This window comes from Salvia splendens, chromosome 12 (assembly GCF_004379255.2).
Source record: "Salvia splendens isolate huo1 chromosome 12, SspV2, whole genome shotgun sequence".
NCBI lineage: Eukaryota > Viridiplantae > Streptophyta > Magnoliopsida > Lamiales > Lamiaceae > Salvia > Salvia splendens.
The window spans coordinates 21,650,216-21,676,582 of NC_056043.1; the positions used below are offsets into that span (position 1 = coordinate 21,650,216).

Consider the following 26,367-nt stretch of genomic DNA (forward strand, 5'->3'; position numbering starts at 1 on the left):
GGCCTTTGCTTAAAGAAATTTGGGCTTTATCAATTATTTTGAGTATTTTGTTGGGCTCCATATAAGTTGATTTGGGGCTTAAGATTTAATTGGAAGAAGGAGGTGAGAAAGATAATTAAGGTGTGGGCCGATAACTTAATCGCAAAGAATAATTTTAATTAATTATGGGGAATTAATTAATTAAATCCTGGAATATTTTGAAGGATGAATTATTTTATCCTAAGTATGAAATAATACTTTTTCAACGGTAAATAATTACGAAAATTAAAGTATGCGCGTAAATAGTTTATAGAAATTATTTACGACGTTATGGAAAATACGAGGGGCCAACGGAGGAAAAAAAAACCAGCGTAAGCGGCCGACCAGCGTAAGCGGCCGACCGGCGTCGCACGCGACGCCTTGGGCGGCCGCCGAATAACCAAAAATGCACGAAAACTGAGAAAAAGAATTAAAAGATGTTAATTAAAGTGCATGCATTCTGAATATCATCGTTACCGAGAATTTATATGAATTTTATGTATTTTCCGAAAAGGTGGTCCGCACGCACGCTAAAAGTCGGAACGAGGAATTTTACGGAAATCCTAAGCTTTTGAGCTGGGCTTTACTACTAAATTCTTTTATTTTGAAATGATATGTTTATGGTGAAATAAGGGTGGTTTAAAATAGTATGTCATGCCGTTTTTATGTTTTGAATTGCCCATCTGATTGTCTACTAGGATAATATCCTACTAGACTTTGATAGTTAACGAATTCGGGTCTGACTAGGGAGTGAGTCCCTACTCGGACTAGTGCACTGATAGGGATCGTGAGCCGTCCCCTAGGTCGGCCGGTCCAGTGATCGAGATTGTGGGCACAGTCTCGTTTCACATGATGGTTCAGATATGGTATATGATGGAGGATGATGTTAGTCCGCGCGGACACTATTTTTATGGAAATGAATTTTTGTGCTTCTCGGTTCTTTTTAAAGAAAAACCCGGGATTTACACGATGATGGCTTGACATATCTTAACGATGAATGTTTTCGGGCATGAGTTCACTGGGTGCATCAAGTACTCAGCCCCTGCATATGTTTTCCCTATGTGCAGGTTGAGCGAGGTCGGGAGGCGGAGGACGTTGAGTGATGATTTCGAGAATTTGTTCGGTTACTACTATGTCTTCATACGTAGTAGTAGCTACACTCTCAAATTGCTTCCGCTATTCAAGTCCTTAGAACTCTGTTGTTTTCTTTATTGTCGAACTCTGTTATCCTTCATTATGCAACTTGGGTTTTGAAACGTTGGTTTAAGTAAATGGAATTTCATTTTCGATTGATGAGTTGTATTGCCTTGAATTGTTTCCCCCTTCTTCCTCGCTTCTTAATTCCCCCACTAGTCACGATTTTCCCGGGCTTCCTATCCTTAGGAAGTGCGGCCGTGACAATTGGTGTGCAGCGACGTGGTCCTGGGGAACTATAGCTTTATGATGGATGGGTCAAGGTACCACCGGCTGCTACTGCTACAAGGCTGCTTGTATCAGGCCATTTATCTCCGCGGACGTATAGGCCCCCACCTCTTCGTTAATTCGTCGGCGTACGTCATCAGCATCCCCACCACTACCACCCGCATCAGCCATTTCGGGATGTAGAGAGAGATGTAGAGAGAAAGAAGATAAACTCGTTAATACAAGTGGTGCAAATGAAAATGAAATGCAATGTGCCCTATATATAGAGTTTTAAAAAAAATCGATAAAACCGCTAATTCATCCGCTCGTCCGTCGGAAACCCACAATAGTGGACTAGCGGACGGACTAGCGCCTTATCCGACAGACAAGAGGTTGTCCGTCGCGCTCGTGTGTCATCCGCTAGCCGGTCGCAGTAGTGGACTAGCGCGACGGACTAGCGGCTCGCCGATCGCTAGTCCGTGCGCTAGTCCACTATTGTGGATGCTCTCAATCTAATCTCATTTTTTTTGTTTTCCATCCAATCCCATTTTTTTACTTGATTAAGGTAATTACATAATGAGTTTAATTCAGTAATTGAATTATTTGTTTTAAATGTGGTATTAATTGAATACAAATACACATGACTATTATTGATATTATGGAGTACGTTTTCTATGTAAGTCCTTATTAAAATATTTTTAGATATGATATAATACTATTTTAACTTGTATCTGTCCACTCAAGACACATTTCATGATTTGTTTATTTATTTTTTGTCAATTTTATATAAATAGTTTTAGTTAGTGATATAAAATTTATATTACTATTATGTTAATTATAAATTATAAATTTCAGTTGTAGGTGATATTCCTGGAACTTTTAGTTTATCTATTATTATAGATGAAATCGAGTTAAATGATAATATTTCCAGTTCTTCTATAGAGGCGAGTTCGTCTGTTTTGTCTTATGTAAGATAATCCAGGTATATATTTTTTTGGACTTCGTATAATAATTATTTTCAATTAACTATTTAAAATGTATATTCAACTTTAATCTTTTTTATTACGGTACTATTTAGTATATTAAAATTATCTAAAGTTTATATTTTAGTATAAATTTTCATATATATTTACTATTCATGTTATATAATTTATAATTTAATCTATATTTAATTTACTATTGGTTTGTTGTTATTTTTCTAAGTTTTTTTGTTTTTCATTTATGAGTATGTTTGTTCATCAAAACTATTGAATTATTTATTTATTCAAATTATATGCGTTTTTCCTCTTTGATCCTTAATCACATCCTTTATTTATAGTATATCTTATTGTAACTAACTATTACTCTTTATTCCTTAGTTGCAAATCTTCTCTATGTCATTTGTTTTACTTTATTTTACTCTACTCATATCATAAATTAAAATTGTATAAAATTGTTTGTCGAATATGAAATGTTTCATTTAGAATCGGTTAAGAGAAAAATGTTTCTCTTTTTAATTAACCCTTATTAAATATAAACATCATTATATTCTCTTTATCCTTTTTTTTAATTTTAATCTACTTATATTAGAATTTATTTTTATTATTTGAAAAATCTTATGTCCCGTACATAGCACGGGTGATAACACTAATTTATGGTAAAAATGAAGTGTGACTCTTATTATGGGACGGACCAAAATATCAAAGTATTACTCTTATTGTGGGACAGAGGGAGTGATTCAAAAAAAAATCTCACATCCTAGTGACCATTTTTTTCAAAAAAAATTAATTTCAATTTTTGTTATATCCCCAATTCATCCGAATCATCTATAAATACCTTTATTCATCACCTATTTTTTTACATCAAACCAAACTATCTCTCGCTCATAATTCTCTCATACTTCATACTCCCTCCGTCCAAAAGTAGTTGAGTCGTATTCCTTTTTGGGTTTTTCCAAGGTAGTTGAATCATTTTTGTTTTTGGCAAAAACATCATCATCTCTCGTTGCGAACCCTCCGCAAAGAACCCGACGCTACTACCATTGTGATCGGGACGAAGCCGATGTAAGACTCGTTCGCGATTATTTCTGCGACAAACCAAGATTCCCTACGGATTACTTCCAACGTCGTTTCCGCATGCACAAAACTTATTTTTACACATCGTTAATGCATTGGCGGCCTGTGACGAGTTCTTCCGAGAACGACCAGAAATAATCGGTCGACAGAGTCTCACGTCTTTGCAGAAGTGTACGTCCGCCATCCGAAAGCTTGCTACTGTGCAGACATAGGATATGTTGGACAAGTATTTTCAAGTGGGGAAACAACTAGACTCGAATGCTTGAAAAAGTTTTGCGTCGGCAGTCGTGAAGCTTTCGGTGAGGAATACCTTCAGCAACGCAACACTGAAGATTGCCAATAGTTGCTTCTTCTTCACGAAGGACGTCACGGCTTTCTCGGCATGCTTGGCAGCATTGACTGCATGCATTGGAAAGAAGAATTGCCCACGACATGGAGAGGGCAATACGTAAGCGGCCAAAAAGGCACCCACCCGACGCTCATCCTGGAGGCGGTCGCCGACTACCGCTATGTATTTGGCATACATATTTCGGTGCGGCCGGATCGAACAACAACTTGAACGTGTTCAACTCCTAAGGGCCTCTTCAACGATGTTTTAAAAGGTAAAGCACCGACGATCAACTTCATGGCCAACGGGCGTGAATACCACATGGGGTACTATCTCGCCGATGGTAACTAACTGAAGTGGCCGACGTTCGTGAAGACGTTCAACATACCACAAGATCCCAAACGAATTCTTTTGTGCAACGTTAAGAGGCAGCTCAAAAAGATGTCGAAAGAGCATCTGGGTTCTTCAAGTCTGATTCAACATTGTGAAGGGCCTAGCTCGGATTTGGTATGTAAACAATCTGGCGGACATCATGCATGCGTGTATTATCATGCACAACATGATAATAGAAGACGAAGTACCGAATGCGGCAAACTAGTTCAACAAAGGTAACCCCGAAAGTTCAACCTCAAGCAGTCCCCCACGCCAAGGTTTGCCACCATCATTGCGCGAGATGTTAGAAAAGAGAACATTGATGCGCGACACCAAAGCCCATGTCTAACTACAATAAGACACAATCAAACATATTTGGGCAAAATTCGGCTAGAGTAGTCGGTTCGATAAATTGTAATTTTATCGCTTTTATTTTTAATTTTTTTTAAATTCTTCAATTTTAAATATTTAGAAATTTGTAATGTCATTTTCGTGTTTTTTTATGAAGATTTATTATTAATAAAACGTTAAGAATAATTATAATTTTTAAATTGAATAATAGAATAGTGAGACCTATGAATAGTAAAGAGCAAGCTCTTAGGGAAAAGTATTGTTGCTCATACTCTTAATAACTAGTGGAATTACAACTGCTAACAAAATTAAACTTGATCTTCTCTAAACCAATGATTTTTTTTTGATTTATTGTTATTTTACTTGTTGGTCTATTTGTATATCTATTGTTATTTTTTTATTCTTTTTATGTAAATTTATAAGTATGTTGGTTCATTAAAATTTGATTGTTTTAACTAGAGGTTTCCACGGTTCCGGAACCGGTGATTCCGGTTTTGGAAATTTCCGAACCGAAACTGAACCGCGAAGGTATTTCGCGGTTACGGTTCCAGTTTCAAAACCGCCGGTTTCGGTTCCGAACTGTCGGTTTTTTACGATATTTCACGGTTCTGAACCGCCACTTTTCGGTGGTTTTTTACGGTTCCGGCTCGGTTTCAAGGTTTTTCGTTCGTTTTTCACAGTTCCAGTTTAGAATCAGTGGTTCCGGCACGGTTTCAGTTCAAAAATTTTTGAACCTGAACCAAACCACGATTCTAAAATCAACGTTTTCAGTTCGGGTAAATTCTTACAGTTTCTCGGTTAACCGCTGGAACCGTAAACTGTGGGCACCTCTAGTTTTACCTAGGAAAACAACAATCAAAACAGACTAAATATAAAATATAGAAATACCAACGGATTATCGTTGAATAAAAATTTAGAAAGTAATCATTATTACCGACTAATAGTCTGTCGTTGTCACCAAAGGATCGCAATTCCTCGGCTTTAAAGGTATGCGATGTAGCATATTTAGCGATAGATGCACATCGTCGTTAGTGACGATGAACCTTATTTTCATACACGTCCCGGACGGCAAATCCCTGAAGGCAACAAGGTGGTGGTAACTTATCGGTAATTGTTATTGACGAAAAATCTGTCGGTAATTTTTCCACCAATGTCATAAGCAATGACGCCGCATACCTGTCAATTGTCATTGACCATGATTACCGCCTTCCTTTTTAGTCTATAAACACAACTTTTTACAGTGAAATGTTTGTGGATTCATGACTTATTTATAAATTTGGTGGTTGTGATGGCTAGGAGGTTGCAATTAGAAAAACAAAAATAGTTTTGGAAATTAAAGTCTCTGTTTATAAACCTCTCTGGAGTCGGTATATCCAGATTTCTGGTTCGTGGATGCTATAAATAATTATAGCATGTCAAACAAATTTTTGGTTAGATTTACTTAATTATTTTTTGCATTTTTTTTTTTACAAAAAACGCCCTTTGTGGGCATGGGTTTAGGCAGACCCCCAACCCGTAAATAAGATCAAAATGTAATGTTCCAAAAGCATGACCTTAGCCCAAAAGTGACTAAGATCTAAACAAGAACATAAAGATGCAAAGTAGAGGTCCCACAAGCCGGGATCCTCCATTCTATCAAGTGGAAAGAAGATGACTAAATACACTAAAGGGAGAAATGAAAAGGGACCAAAATCAACCACTAGAAGAGCTAGATCAGCCCACATCTCTACGTCGAAAATGGAAGTTAGGATATCCCAGCTGGTCCATCCTAACTAGCGCCTTCAGGTACCGAGGCGCAGAGATTGGATCAAAATATGTAAGGGCAGGGGTCTGAACCCCCCTACCTGCCAGAAAATCAGCAGCCCGATTTCTCTTCTGTAGATATGTGAGAATCGAACATGTCGCTAAGTTGTCATGCTCCGGATCAAAGCCATTTTGCATTTTACTCATGGTTCTTAGCAATATTAGGAGTATTTATTTCGCACGCCTTTATTCCATCAAGGATTTTCAATTTTAGTAGTAACACTTACGTTCAAATGCAATTTAAAATAATTGTCTTAAAACGTGTCAGAGCATCCACAATAGCGAGCAGGACGGCGTCCGTCCGTCCGTGCCAGCGGCACGGACACGCTGTCCACCGCTGCGCTCGCGCCGCTGGCACAGCGCTGCTCGATGCATCGAGCACGTCCGTGCCAGCGAGCAGGCGACGTGGCAGCGTGTGATTGGCCAATGGCATAGCCGTTGGCAATTTAAATTTTTTTTAAAAAAAAAATCAGATTTCAATTAAAAAAATCCGATTAAAAATAAAAAAATATTTTCCCACTTCCCAAAAAATTATATCCGTTTTCTACCCACTTTTAATTTATTTTTCAATTTTTTTCCCCAAAAATACACATTTTCATCTATAAATACCCTCACTTCCACACCAAAAATTCACACCACACTACACAATTATCATCCAAATTCTCTCATTTCCATTCTCAATTCTCATCCAATCTTTCATTCACTCTTACTCTTACAACAAAACAATGTCCGGCCACGGCGACCATCCCCCGGGCTCCCACGGTTGGAACCCCGATTGGTTCGGTTCACAACCGTTTCCTAGTCCGGCAAACGAAATATTCGGCCCCTCCTCAAACCCAAGGTATGGAAGTTTCGGGTGGCTACTGGCTTACCCTATCGACGACCAAGATGCCCCCGAAGGGTAATACGGGTGGACACCTGAGCCTAGAGCGAGGTCGAGCGGCCCCTCCCAAACTCCGACTATTCCTACTCGCGGTGTCCGCACACCGTTCACTCCGGCGGAGATGGAGCAATTGTTCAAAGCGTTCTTGTCAATCTCCGAAGATCCGGAGATTGGCACGAACCAATCCGGCGATCATTATTGGTGGCGCATCTGTCGCCGGTACAATGAAAACCGGCCGGCTGGAACAATCGAGCGCAATGAGATTATGGTGCGCAACGCCATATACAGAGCCAACGAAGAAATCCAAAAGTTCCAGGGGTATTACCTCCAGGAAGAGCGGTCGGCGGGGAACGGCCGGAGCGAGGTCGACATCATCAGTTCCGCCTTGTCGACCTACCAATCCATGAACTACAAGCTGTTCAAGTACCTCAATATTTGGCAGGAGACGCGGTCGCATCCGAAGTATAGGGGAGGCGTAGAATCCTCCTCTAGCGGCTCCTCCAAACGGTCAAGGTCGGTATCCGTACCCGATGCCGTCTCCGAAGACGTGGCTAGCCAACTTGCGGAAGCTAACTTGGGTAGCCCCGACGCTGGCCTGAGCGGTTCCCAACGCCGACCGCAAGGAAGGAAGAAGGAGGCGGCCAACTACCGTCGCGCCGAGACTCCATCCGCCCCCGATCCCGAACCCGCTCCCGCTCCCACTCCCTATGTGCCACCTCAACCCTCCACCAACTCGTTGTGGGGGGTTTTGGCCCAACTCAATTTAGCCGATAGGTCAAATATAACCCCCCGAGCAACTTCGATCGCATGTGGTGATGATACGGGGTCTCCAAAGAACGTTGGGGGTATTGCCGGATGATGATTAGTCTTCACCGGGGGCATTTTTATGCTTAAATTGTGTAGTTTTTATTTTTTTAGTAGTTTAATTATGTAATTTTCATTTTTTAAGGATTTTAATTATGTAATTTTTTTATTTTCTAGGATTTTAATTATGTAATTTTTATTTTTTAGGAATTTAATTATGTAATTTTTAATTTTATTGTAATTTGTAATATTATTCCAGGTATTTTTAATGAATTTTAATTTTGTAGAAATGTTTTTATTTAAATTGAATAATAGAATGGTGGGACCCTTGTGCTCGTCCTTGCGGAAGAGTACGGATGTGGGTGTTGTACTCTTGCCTAAAATCAGGCAAAAAAAGTGGGGTCGGGCCCACATCCATGCTCGCTGACAAGAGCACGGATGTGGATGCTCTCACGAGACCACCATTTTATTGGATCTTCTGTCCCAATAATTATCAAGACTTTGGCCCTCAAAATCGCCTCTTCAACTTGCATAGCGAATAATAGCAAATTCAAAGTAAAAACTTACTCCATATCCATGCGTTGGCCATTGACTCTTCAACTTCCCTGGCAAATAGTAACAATAATAGAGAGTGACATAAATGCATACATACTATTCCGACAGAAACTCAATAGTTATTCAAATAATGTTTTAATTAGTTATTTCCACTCTCTTGTTTGAATAGCTGATAAGGTTAATTTCATGCATCGGTTATGTGGTTAAATTCAACAATTTACGGGGTCTAACACATCTTTTAAGCCAGGTGTGTAGAAGAAATAGCCAGGTCCAGGAATGAAGGTAGATAATCGCCTGGCGAAAGATTTGGCGAGAAAGTGAGCATAATGAAGGAAAAATTGTCAGACGGAGGAGATCGCTAGCCGCAGGGCAGAACAGAGATTTCAAGAGAAGGCTTCTAGAAGATCGCCTCCACATCTATAAAAGAGAGAGCATGCAACACACCCTGAAGGGGGGAGAGAGAAAGGAAGAAAGAAAAACCTTTTTGGCTCTGAGCTCACTCACACACACTTCTACACACACTTGGAGGGATCGAAAATTTGGGGGTTTATGGTTCATTTTCGTTGGTTGTTGAGTATCATCGTCCTTATATAGGGTGAAGAAACAATTTACTGCATTCAATTTAGTTCTCTGTTCGGATTTTTTCCACCGAGTCTTCGTTGTTCGAAGCTCGGCTTTCGTTAACTGTTGAAACCCGTTTAGCTTTCTATGCAATTTCTATTTTCTGTCATGATGATGTTGATTTCGAGTTGGATGATGTTTGATTCTGAGTTGTGGTTGTTTACTTGAATGGATGTTTTTCGCACTTGATCTGTTGAATTGGAGTTGAATCGTGGTTGAATGGTCGTTGATCGGAGTGGATTTGTTGAATCGGAGTTTATGGAGTTGTTTCTGATAGTAGTTAGGTTCGGATTGCTTGGATCCGGAGTGGATTAAGCGTCCGACGTGTGGATCTGAAGCTGAGTTGGTTGATTGTGCATGAAGTTGATGACTCGTTTCTGTGTTTTTGTTTCGCTTCGTCTAGTATATGTAGATCTATTCTGTTTCCGATTAATCGCCAGTTTCCGACGTCCGAATTATTATATTTTGTTTGAATCTGGATCATTACTCTGTTTTCTCTATGTTCGTGTTTGAATCGGGTAACGAGATGCAGGTCGTTGTCGGTTAAATTCATAGTTTGTTATTTGCAGCTTTTCATCCGTACTTTACCGTTTCGGGAAATGGTCCCCACTGCATGTTTGATCTCTGTTTAGTTAGTTTAGGAAGTCATTTACTAGGTCGAGGAATTTTGTTTGAGATATTGAAGTTAAGATGATGTCTCATGTCCGCATGATATTTTCAGTTTCGTAGGTCTAGTGTTAGTTTTTATTCCCCAGCCTAGTTATAATTTTCTTCTCAACCCAAAAATTGCGTGGTAGCAGTCAACCCCTTTCCAAAGTCTCTTAAATGCCTTCTTACGCATCCATCTTCGTGGGATCGATCCCTACTTCCCTGTGCTAATTCATAGTAAAGAGGGTTGAGGGTTTTGAATGCAGAATTTGTGTGTCCGACGACCGAGACTTCCAGGATCCTCTGAGTTCCTAGACCTTGTGATCTAGCGGATTCTCTGGATTTGAGAAGCTTGACCTAGCACAAAAGCACACACATATTCTATAAAAGCAAGCTTTCAATGGCCACCCACTTGCTTTCATTTTATTTAAGTTGACTTTTTCCTCGACGGTCATGTCAACGAATCCCAGGACGAAATGCTGCCTGTAATAATGCAGGTATGTCATGTGGGACTTGGATCCCCTGCTGTGGCAAAATGCACAGCAGCAGGGACTACTGTGTAGATCAAAGCCACTCATTTATGAATAAAAGAAAATAATCTAACTTAATAAAAATCAATGGAGGGATATGATATGCACAACAGCCCTGCTGTGCATTTTGCCATAGCAGGGGATCCAAGTCCATGTCATGTGAGTTGCTCAGTTAAATAGATAAAGATATTTTAGTTTTGAGAAATGATTTTTTACATAATATCTATATTTAATAATATTTGTTTTTTCTATAACTATTTTATATTTCAACTAATGTACTTTTAGATATTTCGAAAATATAACACAATTAATAATCAATCCTAAAAATATCTCAAAATCACAACTCCTTTAATTTTTATGAGTCCTGCGTGATTCAATGGATTCAGTATGATATTTAATTTTGGGACAATGTCATCTAAAAATAATCTTGGTTTATGAGTTTTAAACTTCTCCCATAATAGAGTTAATCTTGACTAATTTTAGGTCAAATTACTTTGGAATAATCAAACTACCCTATAATTATTAATTTGTAATCTTTCATGCTATAGAGTATCGTCCGAATTATCTAATTTAATAATTTCAAACAAGGTTGGTAAAAGTACAAGTCCATAGGTAAACAATTATAGGATACAAATCAAAATGCAAACCTTATTAATATTATTATTATAATGCTCTCCTTTAATGAAGCAAGCTAGTTTATTTAAAGCAGAGTCTTGTAATTCACTTAATGCATCAAATTCAAACCTAAGAATGGAAACCCTAAATTCCAGTTTCCTCCCAAAACAAACCATTCCATCATTTAAAATCCACCAAAATATCAACCAAAAATCCAAGATCATCAAAGCAAACTCTTGTTTTACAACTTCTCATCCCATAAAATACCCTGAAACTCTCAAAAGTCCACCCACCAAAAATAGAAGAAACCAATCCTGCCTTGCAACCATCTTCAACAACCTAGACCACTTGATATGCACCTTCCTAGGCCCACCCCTCCGACCGGCCATCGACCCGAAAAACGTCCTCTCCGGCAGCCTAGCTCCCGTGTCGGAGCTCTCACCCACCCCATGGACCGTAACGGAGGGCTCCCTCCCGTCCTGCCTCGACGGCGCCTACATCCGCAACGGCCCAAACCCTCACTTCACCCCGAAGGGCCGGCCCTACCACTTCCTCGACCGCGACGGCATGCTCCACGTCATCAAAATATCTCAAGGCAAACCACCCACCTTCTGCTACCGCTGTGTCAGCACGCAGCCGAGCGTGACGCCGGCTACCCCTTCGTCCCGAGCGTCTTCTCTTCCTTCACCTGCGCCGCGGCCTCCACTGCCCGCGCCGCGCTCCTCGCGGCTCGCGTGATCTCCGGCCAATCACGGATTCGGCGCCGCAAACACGAGCCTAGCCATAATTTCCGGCCGCCTCTTCGCCCTCTGCGAGTCCGATCTCCCCTACGCCGTCGAATTGACGGCGAACGGGGATTTGAAAACACTAGGCCGCCACGGCTTCGGATCCGCTGCTGCCGATCAGGTTTCTGTTGGTTTCTGGGGATTACAAGAGATAACAGAACCGGGCGTAATACAACCCAAAAGAAAGGAAAAGAAGGAACTGAACTTTAGAAATTACAACGTAAAATCGAAACTACTAAACCAATATGATTAGCCGAGTCGAGGAGGCCTCTTCCCGCAAGACGAGATACGCCCCGGTAGTGCTCTTCGGTTTGGCATGTCGTCCCCAAAGGTAAAACGGCTACGTCTCTATTGATGCAGCACCGCAATCAGTAGAGCTCCGTCGAACGGGATGGAGGAGAGGGCAGAGCTTCGACAGAAAACAATGCAGAGAGAGGGAGAGAGCTTATGATGCAGAATGCTTGTATGTGTGTCTCCTAATGCAGTGGTATGGCTAGCCTATTTATAGGCCAAGCCACCATGTAGGGTCAACCAGCCATTGAAGGCTCATCATGGCAATTCGTAACCGACGTCGGTTACAGGCGTGTGGCTGGAGTGTGCCACCCGTGTGTGGAGCATGTGGATTTCTCACGTGCCAGCCGTGACTGTGCCTCGCTTGACGACGTGTCAAGCCACTTGGATTGCTGACTCGGCGGTGGTCCAAAAAGAATAGTTTGGGCTAAGCTCCAAGCCAAAAGACCACCCAAAGACCAATTGCCAAGATCCAAGTCCAAGTCCAAGTCCAAGATAGAGATCGGGATCGGGCCCGGGCCCGAGGCCCGCGGCCTGCGGCCCGCGACCGCGAGCACGGGCATGGGCTCGGGCTCGGGCCGGCGGGCGGCGGCGGCGGTGCGCGCGTGTGCGCGCGTGTGGGCTCTTTCACCCATCTTGGTCCACTATAATTATTAAGTAACATAAAGTCACTTAATTTATACACATTAAAAGATGTGTTAATCCTCCAATATGGGACAATTAACACTAGTTAATTATTCCCTAAGCTCCAACTCCAAGCTTTAATTAAAAGCTAATTATGCCCAACTTTAATCCACTATTTCTCACTCACCGGAAATCGGATTTGAGAAAGTGAATATACTACATTTATCTACGTAAAATGTAGATCGACACTATGTCATTTAATTTCATAAAATTAAATGTCTCGTCACATTTATTATTTGGTCAAAATCCATTGACCGGGCATATTTAATCCATGATTTTACCAATCCCCCACATGAGTGGAAATAGCCAAATGCATATGCATGCAGACACAAGCTCAACCCTCGAGAGGTATATAAGCATAAGGATAGATAGTTGTTGGCCTTGAACCTTCCATAGTCGACACCATCGGATACACAGGTGGTTTAGTAGCGCGATGCTTTGAACTAATCCCCCACGGCGTGCACTGAGACAATGGTGTTAACGCTTAAACACCTCAACCTCATCTGTTCTCACGTTTTGTGTCCATTGCGGTCTTGGACACCACTTTGGATTCATAAGTGTGTTTTATGAAGCGACCACACTTCGCACTTACATAGGTGATTCTTAGTCAAGTACCTTGCCATACTTGGTCTCTTTGAGAACTCCATCTCTTTGACTTCCTTAAGAACCATTAAAAGTCATAGACTTAGCCTTTACCACTAGGCAAGTTCTCTAACACTCTATTGCTCTCTAGGAAATAGATATAGTTGAGTGTTTCTCATGAACTCTCATAGCTTAGTTGTCCCTTTGAACCAAGTTCTTGGGATCTCCAGTCATCATGGTACCACTATAATAGTTCTTTAGTTTGTGGATTTCAAACCCATTCCCTCTAGCAACTTGTTCATTTGATCACGGTTTAACCCTTTGGTTAGCGGATCCGCTAGATTATCTATTGACTTCACATAGTCAATTGTAATCACCCATGTTGTGATCAAATGTCTCACGGTGTTATGTCGTCGACGTATATGTCGAGACTTACCGTTATAGAAGCCATTGTTTGCCCTTCCAATAGCTGCTTGGCTATCGCAGTGGATCAGCATGGTGGCACTGGCTTAGACCAACATGGAATATCTTCAAGGAAGTTCTTAGGCCACTCGGCTTCCTCACCCGCCTTATCTAAGGCAATGAACTCCGATTCCATTGTTGATCGGGCTATACATGTCTGTTTTGTGGATTTCCACGATACAGCATCTCCCCCAATAGTAAAGACGTATCCACTTGTTAAAAGTGAGTCTATTATCGGATATCCAATTGGCATCACAGTACCCTTCAAGTACCGGGGGGTATCTCGAGAAGTGTAGCCCAAGATTTTGAGTATGTTTTAAATATCTCAAAACCCTCACAAGAGCTCTCCAATGCTCTTTGTTTGGATTGCTCGTGTAACGACTCAACTTGTTCACGGCACAAGCAATGTCGGGTCGAGTGCAATTAGTTAAATACATAATGCACCCGATGACCCGTGCATACTCTTCTTGTGCAACGGGCTCGCCTTTGTTTTTGCTCAAGTGAACGTCGAGTTCAATTGGAGTCTTAACCGGCGCGCCATCATAGGCTTTGAATTTATTCAATATCTTCTCAACATAATGTGATTGTGTTAAGATGATTCCATCATTCGTCCTTAGAATCTTCATTCCAAGAATTACATCGGCTAGACCCATGTCTTTCATGTCAAAGTTTCTCTTTAACATGGCCTTTGTGTCGTTAATTACTTGAGTGTTGCTACCCAATTTAACATATCATCAACGTATAGACACACTATAACATGACCGTTATTAGTGCTCTTGATGTAGACACATTTGTCGCACTCGTTGATTTTAAACCCATTTGATAACATCACATTATCAAACTTCAAGTGCCATTGCAATGGCGCTTGTTTTAATCCATATAGAGACTTTACGAGCTTGCATACCTTTTTCTCTTGTCCAGGTACTACAAACCCTTCGGGTTGCTCCATATATATTTCATCTTCTAATTCACCATTTAGAAACGCGGTCTTTACATCCATTTGATGAATCTCAAGATTGTGCAATGCAGCAATAGCGAGAAGCACTCGAATAGATGTAATCCTTGTTACAGGTGAATATGTATCGAAGAAGTCATGTCCTTCCTTTTGTTTAAAACCCTTTACTACTAATCGGGCTTTATACTTATCAACTGTTCCATCGGCCTTAAACTTTCTTTTAAGAACTCATTTGCATCCTAAAGGTTTAGCACCTTCGGGCAAATCAACCAATACCCATGTGTGGTTTAGCAAAATTGAATCAATTCCGCTTTGAACAGCTTCTCTCCAATGCAGCCCGTCTGGGCCAGCAAAGGCTACTTTTATCGATGTTGGTTCTTCATCCAACATGAAAGCAATGTAGTCAGGACCAAAGGTTTTTGGTGTTCTGACTCTATTATCACGTCTTAGTACTGTATCTTTTGGATCGGGCCTTGCACGCTTGTGCGATTCAGGTTCCGCATCCGCTGATTTAGAACTAGTGGCTTCTTCTTCCACTGGTTTAGAACTAGTGGCTTCTTCAATTCTTGTCTCAGAATTGGTTGAGACTTTTTCCTTGTCTTTGCAAGGAAATGTATTTTCGAGAAATACAGCATTCCTCGACTCAATTGTTGTTCCTACTGTGATAGTCGATATTTCAGACTTGTGAACAACAAATCGATATGCACTACTGTTAAGTGCATATCCAATGAAGATGCAATCAACCGTCTTAGGTCCGATTGTAACTTCTTTGGGCGGAGGAACCATCACCTTTGCCAAACACCCCCACACTTTGAGGTATTTGTAGGATGGCTTCCTTCCCTTCCACAACTCATAAGGAGTGGCATCTTTTCCTTTGAGATGGATCTTATTCAAGATATAGTTGGCTGTCAAAACAGCTTCCCCCTACATGTTATGTGGTAATCCTGAAGTTAGAAGCAATGCATTCATCATCTCTTTTAGAGTTCGATTTTTGCGTTCTGCAACACCATTAGATTGGGGTGAATATGGAGCAGTTGTTTGATGAATTATACCACTTGCGTTGCATAACTCCTCAAACGGGGCTACATATTCTCCTCCTCTATCGCTTCGAATCATTTTGATTTTACAACCAAGTTGATTCTCAACTTCGTTCTTATAATTTTTGAACGCCTCTATTGCTTCATCTTTACTTCTTAAAAGATAAATGTAGCAATATCTTGTGCAATCATCTATGAAAGTGATAAAGTACTTTTTACCACCTCTTGTTTGCACCATCTTTAAATCACATACATCCGTGTGAATTAATTCAAGGGGTTTTGTGCTTCGTTCAACCGAATGAAACGGCAACTTAGTCATTTTTGCTTCAAGACAAATTTCACATTTATCTTGGATATCCAATTCATTAGCCTTTAGTAAATCTAAATTTACTAATCTTTTAATGGCTTTTGAATTTACATGTCCCAATCTACAATGCCACAAATTTGAAGACTCGGTCAAATAAGAGGAAGTAGATGCTTTATTCTTATTAGCCAATGGCTTTGGAACACGCAGTGTTGCTACACTAAGCTTGAAAAGTCCGTCGGTTACATAACCTTTTCCGAGGGACTTCCCAAACTTATACAGTGCAAACCTATCGGATTCAAATACAAGTTTAAAACCCTTATTCACTAGTATTGATCCTGAAACTAGGTTCTTCCGGATGTCTGGAATGTGCAGCGCATCCTTCAAGGTGATTGCGACGCCAGACGTCATCTTGAGGATTACATCACCAACTCCGAGGATTTCAAACGAGGCTTGATTCCCCATGTTTATCTTCCTCCCTTCAACGTTGTTGTAGGTGGAGAACATACTTCTATCTGCGCAAACATGTGCAGTAGCGCCGGTATCAATATACCAGCCACCCTTGTTGTTGTTAACAAGGTTGACCTCTTCAGTGACCACAGCAATGAGGTCGTTTTCATCCCAGTCCTTGAACTCCTTCTCAACAACGTGGGCAGCCGGCTTCTTCTTTTTGCTGCGGCAGTCTTTTGCAAAGTGGCCTTGTTTGCCACATTTGTAGCAGTCGCCTTCAAACTTCTTTGAATGCTGCTTTCCCTTCCCTTTGTCAATTGGACGGTTTGGGCGAGGGCGTATGTTGGAGGGACCGCCCCGCTCCAACAGATTGGCTTTGGCTTCATTTGGGGTGAATCCCTTAGCCTTTTGGTCGCTCTTGCGCACATCTGCCTCAATGCGCAACTTCACGATCAAGTCTTCAAGGGTCATCTGCTTTCGCTTGTGCTTGAGATAACTCTTGAAGTCCTTCCAACTTGGAGGGAGCTTGTCAATGATCGTGCACCTTAGGAACTTATCGGGCAAGGTCATCCCTTCAGCCACTAAGGAGTGGATGATCATTTGGAGCTCTTGGACTTGCTCCATGATGGGTCGAGAGTCGACCATCTTGTAGTCCATAAACTTGGATGCTACAACCTGTTCAGTCCCTGCAGCATTGTCTATGCTATATTTCTTCTCTAGGCTCTCCCACATTTGTTTAGATGTGGTTACATTGGAGTATACATTATAGAGGCTATCATCTAATGCACTTAAAATAAAGTTTTTACATAGATAATCCCCTTTTCTCCAAGCCTCATAGTCCGCCATGACTTCGAGCCTAGTCTCTTGGTCGCTTGGCGCGGGCGGCTCGTTCTCCGTGAGGAAGTTGGCGACGCCCAATGTTGTCAAGTAGAACAACATCTTTTGATACCACCTCTTGAAGTCTGATCCTCCAAACTTGGGTGGTTTCTCGGCAGGTGGCATCATTCTTGGTGCCAAAGTTGCCGCAGTTGGTCCTTGGAAGGAACCAATTCCGTTGCCCCCGAAGGAGCCAACAACATGGTTGGGTATAGGGCCCCCACCATTCATGTTAGGCATAGAGCCCGCCATGAACGTACTATCCCCGAAAGGACTAGCACTCGCATGAGACCCGAAGGCCCCAGCATTCTTGTGAGGCCCGAAGGCCCCAACACTCGATCCATTAAAGGATCCGAAGGAACCACTAAAAGTGGAACCAACCGATCCACTCGAGGTGGATCCACCAGTGAGCCCAAGGGGGTTAACGAACTCCCAAGGGGTTGTTGATGAAGAGGGATAGCGCCCGGGAGTGGGCATCATCGTCGGAATTGACGACGTATTGACCGGTCCAGAGGTCGCCATGGTGGAAGGAATGGCGGCGGTGGTGGCGGCAGCAGTGGTGTTAGATTCCGTCGACATCTCCAGGAAATGTGTTTTAAGTTTCGAAATTATTAAGTTCAGTTTAAAGGGTCCAAATCCCTTCAAAACCAAGTTATCTCGTCATGCGATTGTTGGTTTCTGGGGATTACAAGAGATAACAGAACCGGGCGTAATACAACCCAAAAGAAAGGAAAAGAAGGAACTGAACTTTAGAAATTACAACGTAGAATCGAAACTACTAAACCAGTATGATTAGCCGAGTCGAGGAGGCCTCTTCCCGCAAGACGAGATACGCCCCGGTAGTGCTCTTCGGTTTGGCGTGTCGTCCCCAAAGGTAAAACGGCTACGTCTCTATTGATGCAGCACCGCAATCAGTAGAGCTCCGGCGAACGGGATGGAGGAGAGGGTAGAGCTTCGACAGAAAACAATGCAGAGAGAGGGAGAGAGCTTATGATGCAAAATGCTTGTATGTGTGTCTCCTAATGCAGTGGTATGGCTAGCCTATTTATAGGCCAAGCCACCATGCAGCGTCAACCAGCCATTGAAGGCTCATCATGGCAATTCGTAACCGACGTCGGTTACAGGCGTGTGGCTGGAGTGTGCCACCCGTGTGTGGAGCGTGTGGATTTCTCACGTGGCAGCCGTGACTGTGCCTCGCTTGACGACGTGTCAAGCCACTTGGATTGCTGATTCGGCGGTGGTCCAAAAAGAATAGTTTGGGCCAAGCCCCAAGCCCAAAGACCACCCAAAGACCAATTGCCAAGATCCAAGTCCAAGATCGGGATGGGGATCGGGCCCAAAGCCCGCGGCCCGCGACCGCGAGCGCGGGCACGTGCACGGGCACGAGCACGGGCACGGGCTCGGGCTCTGGCTCGGGCTCAGGCGGGCGGGCGGCGGCGGCGGCGCGCGCATGTGCGCGCGTGTGGGCTCTTTCACCCATCTTGGTCCACTATAATTATTAAGTAACATAAAGTCACTTAATTTATACACATTAAAAGATGTGTTAATCCTCCAATGTGGGACAATTAACACTAGTTAATTATTCCCTAAGCTCCAACTCCAAGCTTTAATTAAAAGCTAATTATGCGCAACTTTAATCCACTATTTCTCACTCACCGGAAATCGGATTTGAGAAAGTGAATATACTACATTTATCTACGTAAAATGTAGATCGACGCTATGTCATTTAATTTCATAAAATTAAATGTCTCGTCACATTTATTATTTGGTCAAAATCCATTGACCGGGCATATTTAATCCATGATTTTTACAGTTTCGACGATGACGGTGCATCCAAAGATCGACCGGATCACCTTAGAAGCCTTCGCGTTCGCTTACAACGTCGCGCCGCCATTCCTGACTTTTTTTCGGATAGACTCCGGCCGTAGAAAGCGAATGAATGTGCTAATTTTCTCCATGGAGAGCTTTTCATGCGCTCAAGATTTCGCCGTGACGCCGAATTACGCCGTCTTCTTCGACATCCAGATCACGGCGAATCTGTGGTGGATTTTGCGGGGGAGGCCGCCGATGGGGGCGGACGCGGCGAAGGTGGCGCGGCTGGGGATTATTCCGAGATACGCGGAGGACGAGAGGGATATGCGGTGGATTGAGGCGCCGGGGCTAAATGTGCTGCACTGTGTGAATGCCTGGGAGGAAGACGACGATGACGCCGCAGCCATAACTATGGTGGTGTCGAATGCGGCGGTGGTGGAGAATGTGCTCGAGCTGTCAAACTATAAAAGGAAAAGATCAATTAGAGAAGAAGATTTGTGATTGATTTGTAATTGATTTGTAATTGATTACCTTGTAATAAGGGTCCTAGAATAGATTGATCCTCTTCCTTAGATAGCTATGTTCCTCTCCTATAAAAGAAGGAGAATTGTACACATATCAAATATACAAGAAATAAAGAGAACGTATATACTCTTCTCTTCAATACAATGTCTATTCCATTAATCCTAGCAACCGTTGCCTCTCTCGATTACCATCTTCAAGATGGTATCAGAGCAGGTTGTTAGAGTGGGGGACTCAGAGAGAGTTCATCACTGTCCCGTACCTTTCCCGACCCATCGACCTTGAACCTGCGAGCAAACAAACATGTCAGAATCCAATAGCTCAAACACAACTGATACAGCCTCAAATACCATAAGTATTCCCACTGATCTTGCGGCGCAATTCGCCGAATTTCTCAAAACCAGCATCAGGTATACAATGCCATCCCAGATCGAATCTTTCGGCGATGTCACCGTCAAGACCAAACTAAACGGGGACAATTACCCCTTGTGGTTGAACCTGATGGAACGCGCGATTGGTGGTAAAGGGTTGACATCTCACGTTCTCGGAGTTTCAAACCCTCCACCACGGACCGATCCGAACTACCCGAAGTGGCAACAAAGGGACCATTGCACCTTCAATTGGATCATCAACAATATCGAAGCAGATCTCGTGACAGAGGTCTACCAATATGCGACCGCCAAGGAGCTCTGGGAAGGCCTGGCAATCACTTACGGAAGCGGCAGAGTTCCGTTCCAAGTGTATGACCTGCAAAGACAATGTATGACGATGAAACAGGGAGGAATGACCCCAGAATCCTTGTGGGTCAAATTCCAAGATTTATGGATATCTATTGATGCCCGAGACCCGAGCACAATCGACCACCCACCGTCGATCGAGAAGAATAACCAGACAACACAGAGGATGAGAGTGTACCAATTCCTCACTGCATTGGATGAAGGATATGAGGGGATTAAAAGGGAGATCATCAACAAGGATCCACTACCGAATCCAGGACAGGCATACGCAATGGTGAGGCGTGAAGATGTCAACGCAGGCCTAATTAAACAGAAAGAACCAAACTCCGAAGTCGGAGCCGGTCTGATTACCGTCGACCGAAACAGAGCCGTCAACAACCCCCATCCACCGTCGAGATTCCCGACCAATCGGAGAGGAGAAGAAGATAAAAGCCAGCTAACTTGCCATCACTGTGGAGGGAAGAAACATACAAAGGAAACTTGTTTTCTCCTTCACGGATATCCCGATTGATGGGAGGAAATGAAGCAGAAGCGGCAGGCGAGAGCGAATCGCAGCGGAGGAGGGAGAGCGGCGGCATCAGTGGCGACGGCGACCGAGGAACGAGTTACCTACGCCGAGTATCGGACGGGCAACAACGGTCCCTCAACCACCGGGAGTCGTGGAACCGGAGAACAGGCCGCCGTCGCCACGGTTGCGGCGGCTAATGCGTGGAGCACAGGGAAGGAGGGGGAGCAATCCGTCGCGGCGGCTAGGTTATGGGCAGAAGGTAAAGAGGGAGTTCATTCACAAATGAATCCCTCAATCTTGCCTTATTCTCGAATTTTACCCCGTTCCGACTTTATTCCCGTTTGCACCCTCAGAAATCCCAAAACCTTGCTTTTCGACCCTGGAACTTATAATAGCTTATGTTTTAGACCCTCCGAGTTTACTAATTCCCGAAACCTACCCCAAAAATCCGAAAATTATATTTCTTATGGTTCAGAATATAAATTTTTGGAAATTCACCCTAGTGTTAAATGTCATAATCCTTTTAAGGCACTAGCAAACTCGTCAACCTCAACAACGGGGGGGAAAAATAGCCATTGGATTTTCGATTGTGGGGCCACCGATACCATGTCATATGATGCAAATGATTTTTTAGACATCTCAAAATCAAGGAAAACCTATGTCCAAACAGCGAGTGGGGATTTAGCACCAGTTAAGGGGGCGGGCACTATCCATATTTCACCAACCTTACGCCTCTCGAATTGTTTATATGTTCCATCCCTATCTCATAAACTTCTGTATGTGAGTCACGCGACCAAGGAACTTAATTGCAAGTTACTAATGCAACCTCATTTCTGCTTATTACAGGATACCCAGACGGGGGAGATAGTTGTGCATGGCGCTGAACAATACGGACTGTACTACGTGGATAAGGCAGCCCAACAGAGTACTGCGTTGCTGTCTCACGGACTGACTGACAAACAGACATGGCTTTGGCATCGCCGGTTTGGGCACCCTTCTATAGGATATCTTCGTTTACTTTTTCCAAAACTAGTTGACTCTTCTTTTACCTTGAATTGTGAAACTTGTTTTTTGGCCAAAAGCCATAGACATTCGTATCATCAAAATAATACTCGTGAAAAGACTCTTTTTGCCTTAATTCATTCTAATGTTTGGGGTCCTGCACCCGTTACTGGGGGACAAGGGTTTCACTATTTTTTACTGTTTGTAGATGATTTTACACGCATGACTTGGGTTTATTTTTTAAAAACAAAATCTGAAGTCTTTGAAAAATTTACTCAATTCTATACTCTCGTGCAAACTCAGTATAAATAGTCTATCCAAATCCTTAGATCCGATAATGGGGGGAGTTTGTTAATTCTAAAATGCGACATTTTTTCGACGAAAAGGGGTTAGTACATCAAACCACTTGCCCACATACTCCGGAACAAAATGGGGTAGCAGAGAGGAAAAATAGATATATCCTAGAGATGACCAGAGCCTTTCTCATCGACTCAAACATACCCAAATCCTTCTAGCCAGAAGCTGTCGCGACCTCCGTTTACCTTATTAATCGTCTCCCAACATATATCCTCAACTTCAAAACACCCCTTGATACCTTCTCCCAGAACCACTCTATTATGTCCTCCCTTAGCCTTGACCCAAAAGTTTTGGGTGCACCGTCTTTGTCCATATCCCGAAGCCAGACAGATCTAAATTTGCCCCGAGAGCAATCAAGTGCGTCTTCCTAGGATACGGTAAATCCCAAAAAGGGTATCGATGTTATGACCCAACCTCTCGGACCTTGTACACCACCATGAATTGTGACTTTGTGGAAGACGAATACTTCTACTGCCAAACTAGGAGTCAGGGGGAGAAACAGGGCAACGACTCTCTCGATTGGCAGCCTTCTTCGGCACCAACTCCCATTATACCTATACCCATGACCGAACCCCAGGGGGAGAGTAACCAGTCTCCACAGTCATCGTCTGTTACAGATGTCGGTCCACCCGAGACGGTTAGCAGTACCACCGGGCAGCCAAACTCTGACATACAGAACGTAGAATTGAGTGACACTGCCGAACCTTCAACCCCGATCTCGGATCCTGAGGTAAACAGTTCTGACAATAGCAATGTACCTTTGCATGTTAAAGACAACACTAATAATGACAGGGAAGAAGAGGCAGAACCGGCGGGCATAGATGGAGATACCGGGCAATATGAATTACCCAAAATGAGTACTAGAGGTGTCCCTCCACGTAGATACTCCCCAAATTGGGGAGGACGAAAATCCAGATATTCTTTGGTGAATACTGCTCGGGGACAACTCACGGAGATGGCAAGAGCATTTGAAGCTGCTCTATATGAGGAGGAGGAGATTCCACAGTCTTTTGAGGACGCAACGAGGCACAAACATTGGAGAGATGCAATGAAGAAGGAGATAGATGCCTTGAATAAAAATGGCACGTGGGAAAACTGTACTCTACCGAAAGGGAAGAAACCAGTTGGATGCAGATGGGTCTTTACTATCAAGAGACGAGCATATGGTTCAATCGAGAGATACAAAGCACGATTGGTAGCTAAGGGATATACTCAAGTATATGGAGTAGACTATGAAGAGACTTTCTCTCCAGTGGCCAAGTTAAATACAGTGAGAACATTGTTGTCTGTAGCTGCCTGTAAGGATTGGCCGTTGCACCAGTTTGATGTAACCAACGCCTTTCTACATGGAGAACTCGAGAAGGACAAGGAAGTGTACATGGAAGTCCCTCCAGGATGTTCGGAGGAATTTGGGCAGGAGAGGTATGCAGATTAAGGAAGACTCTATACGGACTCAAACAGTCTCCGAGGATATGGTTCGGAAGATTCTGCCAAGCAATGGTCAAACATGGCTTCTCACAAAGCCAATCTGATCATACGCTCTTTCTGAAGAGAATGGGGGATAAGATGACATGTTTAATCTCTATGTGGATGACATGATCATTACTGGAGATGATGTAGAAGAAATCCAGAATCTTAAGAAGAATTTGTGCAAAGAATTTGAGATGAAGAACCTCGGAGCCCTAAAGTACTTCTTGGGAATCGAGGTCCTAAGATCACAGCGTGGGATTTTCCTAAGACAGAAGAAGTATGTAATGGATCTACTGGCGGAAACTGGGCTATTGGAGTGTAAACCTGCAGAAAGTCCAATGGTCCAGAACCACGGATTGAAGATCGAAGAGGGAGCGAAGTTGGCTGATCGTGGAAAATACCAGAGACTAGTGGGAAAGCTGATCTACCTATCGCATACAAGGCCCGACATTACCTATGCAGTCGGTGTTGTAAGTCAATTCATGCATAAGCCTCAAGAAGACCATATGGAAGCTGCTTTGAGGATAGTGAGGTATCTCAAAGGAACTACAGGGTATGGAGTGTTCCTAGAGAAGAAGAAAGACTTAGAAGTTGATGGGTACACCGATGCTGATTGGGCAAGTAATCCGATTGATAGAAGGTCAACAGGAGGGTACTTCACCTTTGTAGGAGGTAACCTAGTTACTTGGAGGAGTAAGAAGTAGAAAGTGGTAGCATTGTCGAGTGCTGAAGCGGAATTCCGAGGAATCAAGAGTGGACTAATGGAGATCATATGGCTGCGAAGGTTGTTAACCGAGATAGGTTTTTCCCCAAAGCGGAAAAGTCAATTGTTCTGTGACAATAAGGCGGCGATTAGCATCTCAGAAAACCCAGTGCATCACGATAGGACCAAGCATGTGGAAGTAGATCGACACTCCATCAAAGAAAATCTTGAAGCTGGGGTCATCGAATTTCCATTCGTGAAGTCTGAAGATCAACTTGCAGATATTCTTACTAAGGCAGTACATCATAAGGTATTTCACGAAGTCTTGGACAAGTTGAACATCAGGGATACCGTTGCTCAACTTGAGGGGGAGTGTCAAACTATAAAAGGAAAAGATCAATTAGAGAAGAAGATTTGTGATTGATTTGTAATTGATTACCTTGTAATAAGGATCCTAGAATAGATTGATCATCTTCCTTAGATAGCTATGTTCCTCTCCTATAAAAGGAGAATTGTACACATATCAAATACACAAGAAATAAAGAGAACGTATATACTCTTCTCTTCAATACAATGTCTATTCCATTAACCCTAGCAACCGTTGCCTCTCTCGATTACCATCTTCACGGAGACGGTGGAGAGACGACAGCTGTCGGAGAAAGCTCTTGATTTCGCAGTCATCAATCCGGCTTATGCGGCTAAGGAAAATAGGTAACCAAGTCAAGTCATCAATACTCAATTAATGGAATTAACGGAAAATGAAATGTTTTCTTTCAAAAGAAAATTCACTATGCGGTAATACTAGGGAAGCGGACGGGGATTGGGGTTGTGAAGCTAGACCTAAGCATGGAGGGTGGCGAGGATTGCACGGTGGCTAGCCGTCTGTACGGAACCATTTTTTTGTGGCAAGGGATCCGGACAATTTGACAGCAGCCGAGGATGATGGTTATTTGGTGACATACGTTCATGATGATAATGCTCAAGAATCAATGTTTTTGGTAATGGATGCAAAGTCGTCTACCCTAGACATTGTCGCAGCCGTCAAGCTGCCACAACGGGTGCCTGGTGCCTTCCACTGCCTCTTCCTGTCGGAACTCGAACTCCGGATGGCATCATCCTAAAAATCTCGGTGGTGTTCATGTTGCTAAAATGTGGTGAGAAGTTTTGGAGTAAAATAATAGTAATACAGCTTGAAACAAATTAAATGTAGACAAGAAATAGTGAAAATGGTGTTTCTATATTGTAAGTAGTGTTTATATTGTTAGTAGTTTTTAGTTGTTCAAAAGTTTTGATTATTATATTTGAAAGTAAACAATGTCGGACGTTGCTAAATGTTGTATAAATGCTACTCTGTGTTACAAGTCTCTTGAATAACGATATTCTTCCCATGTCTCAAAAAAAGTTGAGTAGTTCTTTTTCACTCATTTTGAAAAAATCTTAATAGTTAAAATGGATAAATAGTAAAAAAAATTAAGAATAATATAGAGAATAAAATATATCCTTAACTAATAGAGAGAATTCTCATTGATGGAAAATAAATATTTTTACTATTTCTGGTGTTTTGTAAGATTGGATAGTTTTTCAAAATTCTTATAAAAAAAATTACAAATGCCATTTTCACTCCAATTTATAATAATTTTACCATGAAATATAGTTGCGATAACATTTTCCCTTATATTTCAACAAAAATAACCCAGGAAAAATCAATACATATTAGGTACGAAAAAGTAATCAAAATATCATCTTTCTTCACTTATCTTCGTATGTCATAAATTTACAACCAAAGAACCCACACCCTAAATCAACTCCAAGTAAAATTTTACATTTATTTGATGCTTGAACGACTT

At 42.4% G+C, this 26,367-nt stretch overlaps 1 protein-coding gene and 1 pseudogene across 1 annotated transcript; both read left to right on the forward strand.

Annotated features, from left to right (window-relative positions):
• Positions 1–11,118: 11,118 nt before the first annotated feature.
• Positions 11,119–19,722, forward strand: LOC121757706 (annotated as a pseudogene).
• A 4,856-nt stretch (positions 19,723–24,578) lies between these two features.
• On the forward strand, positions 24,579–25,641 carry LOC121757707 (probable carotenoid cleavage dioxygenase 4, chloroplastic). Its single transcript, XM_042153210.1, has 3 exons — positions 24,579–24,830; positions 25,116–25,231; positions 25,431–25,641. The coding sequence occupies exons 1-3, from the start codon at positions 24,579–24,581 to the stop codon at positions 25,639–25,641; spliced, it is 579 nt and encodes a 192-aa protein (XP_042009144.1).
• The last annotated feature ends 726 nt before the right edge of the window (positions 25,642–26,367 follow it).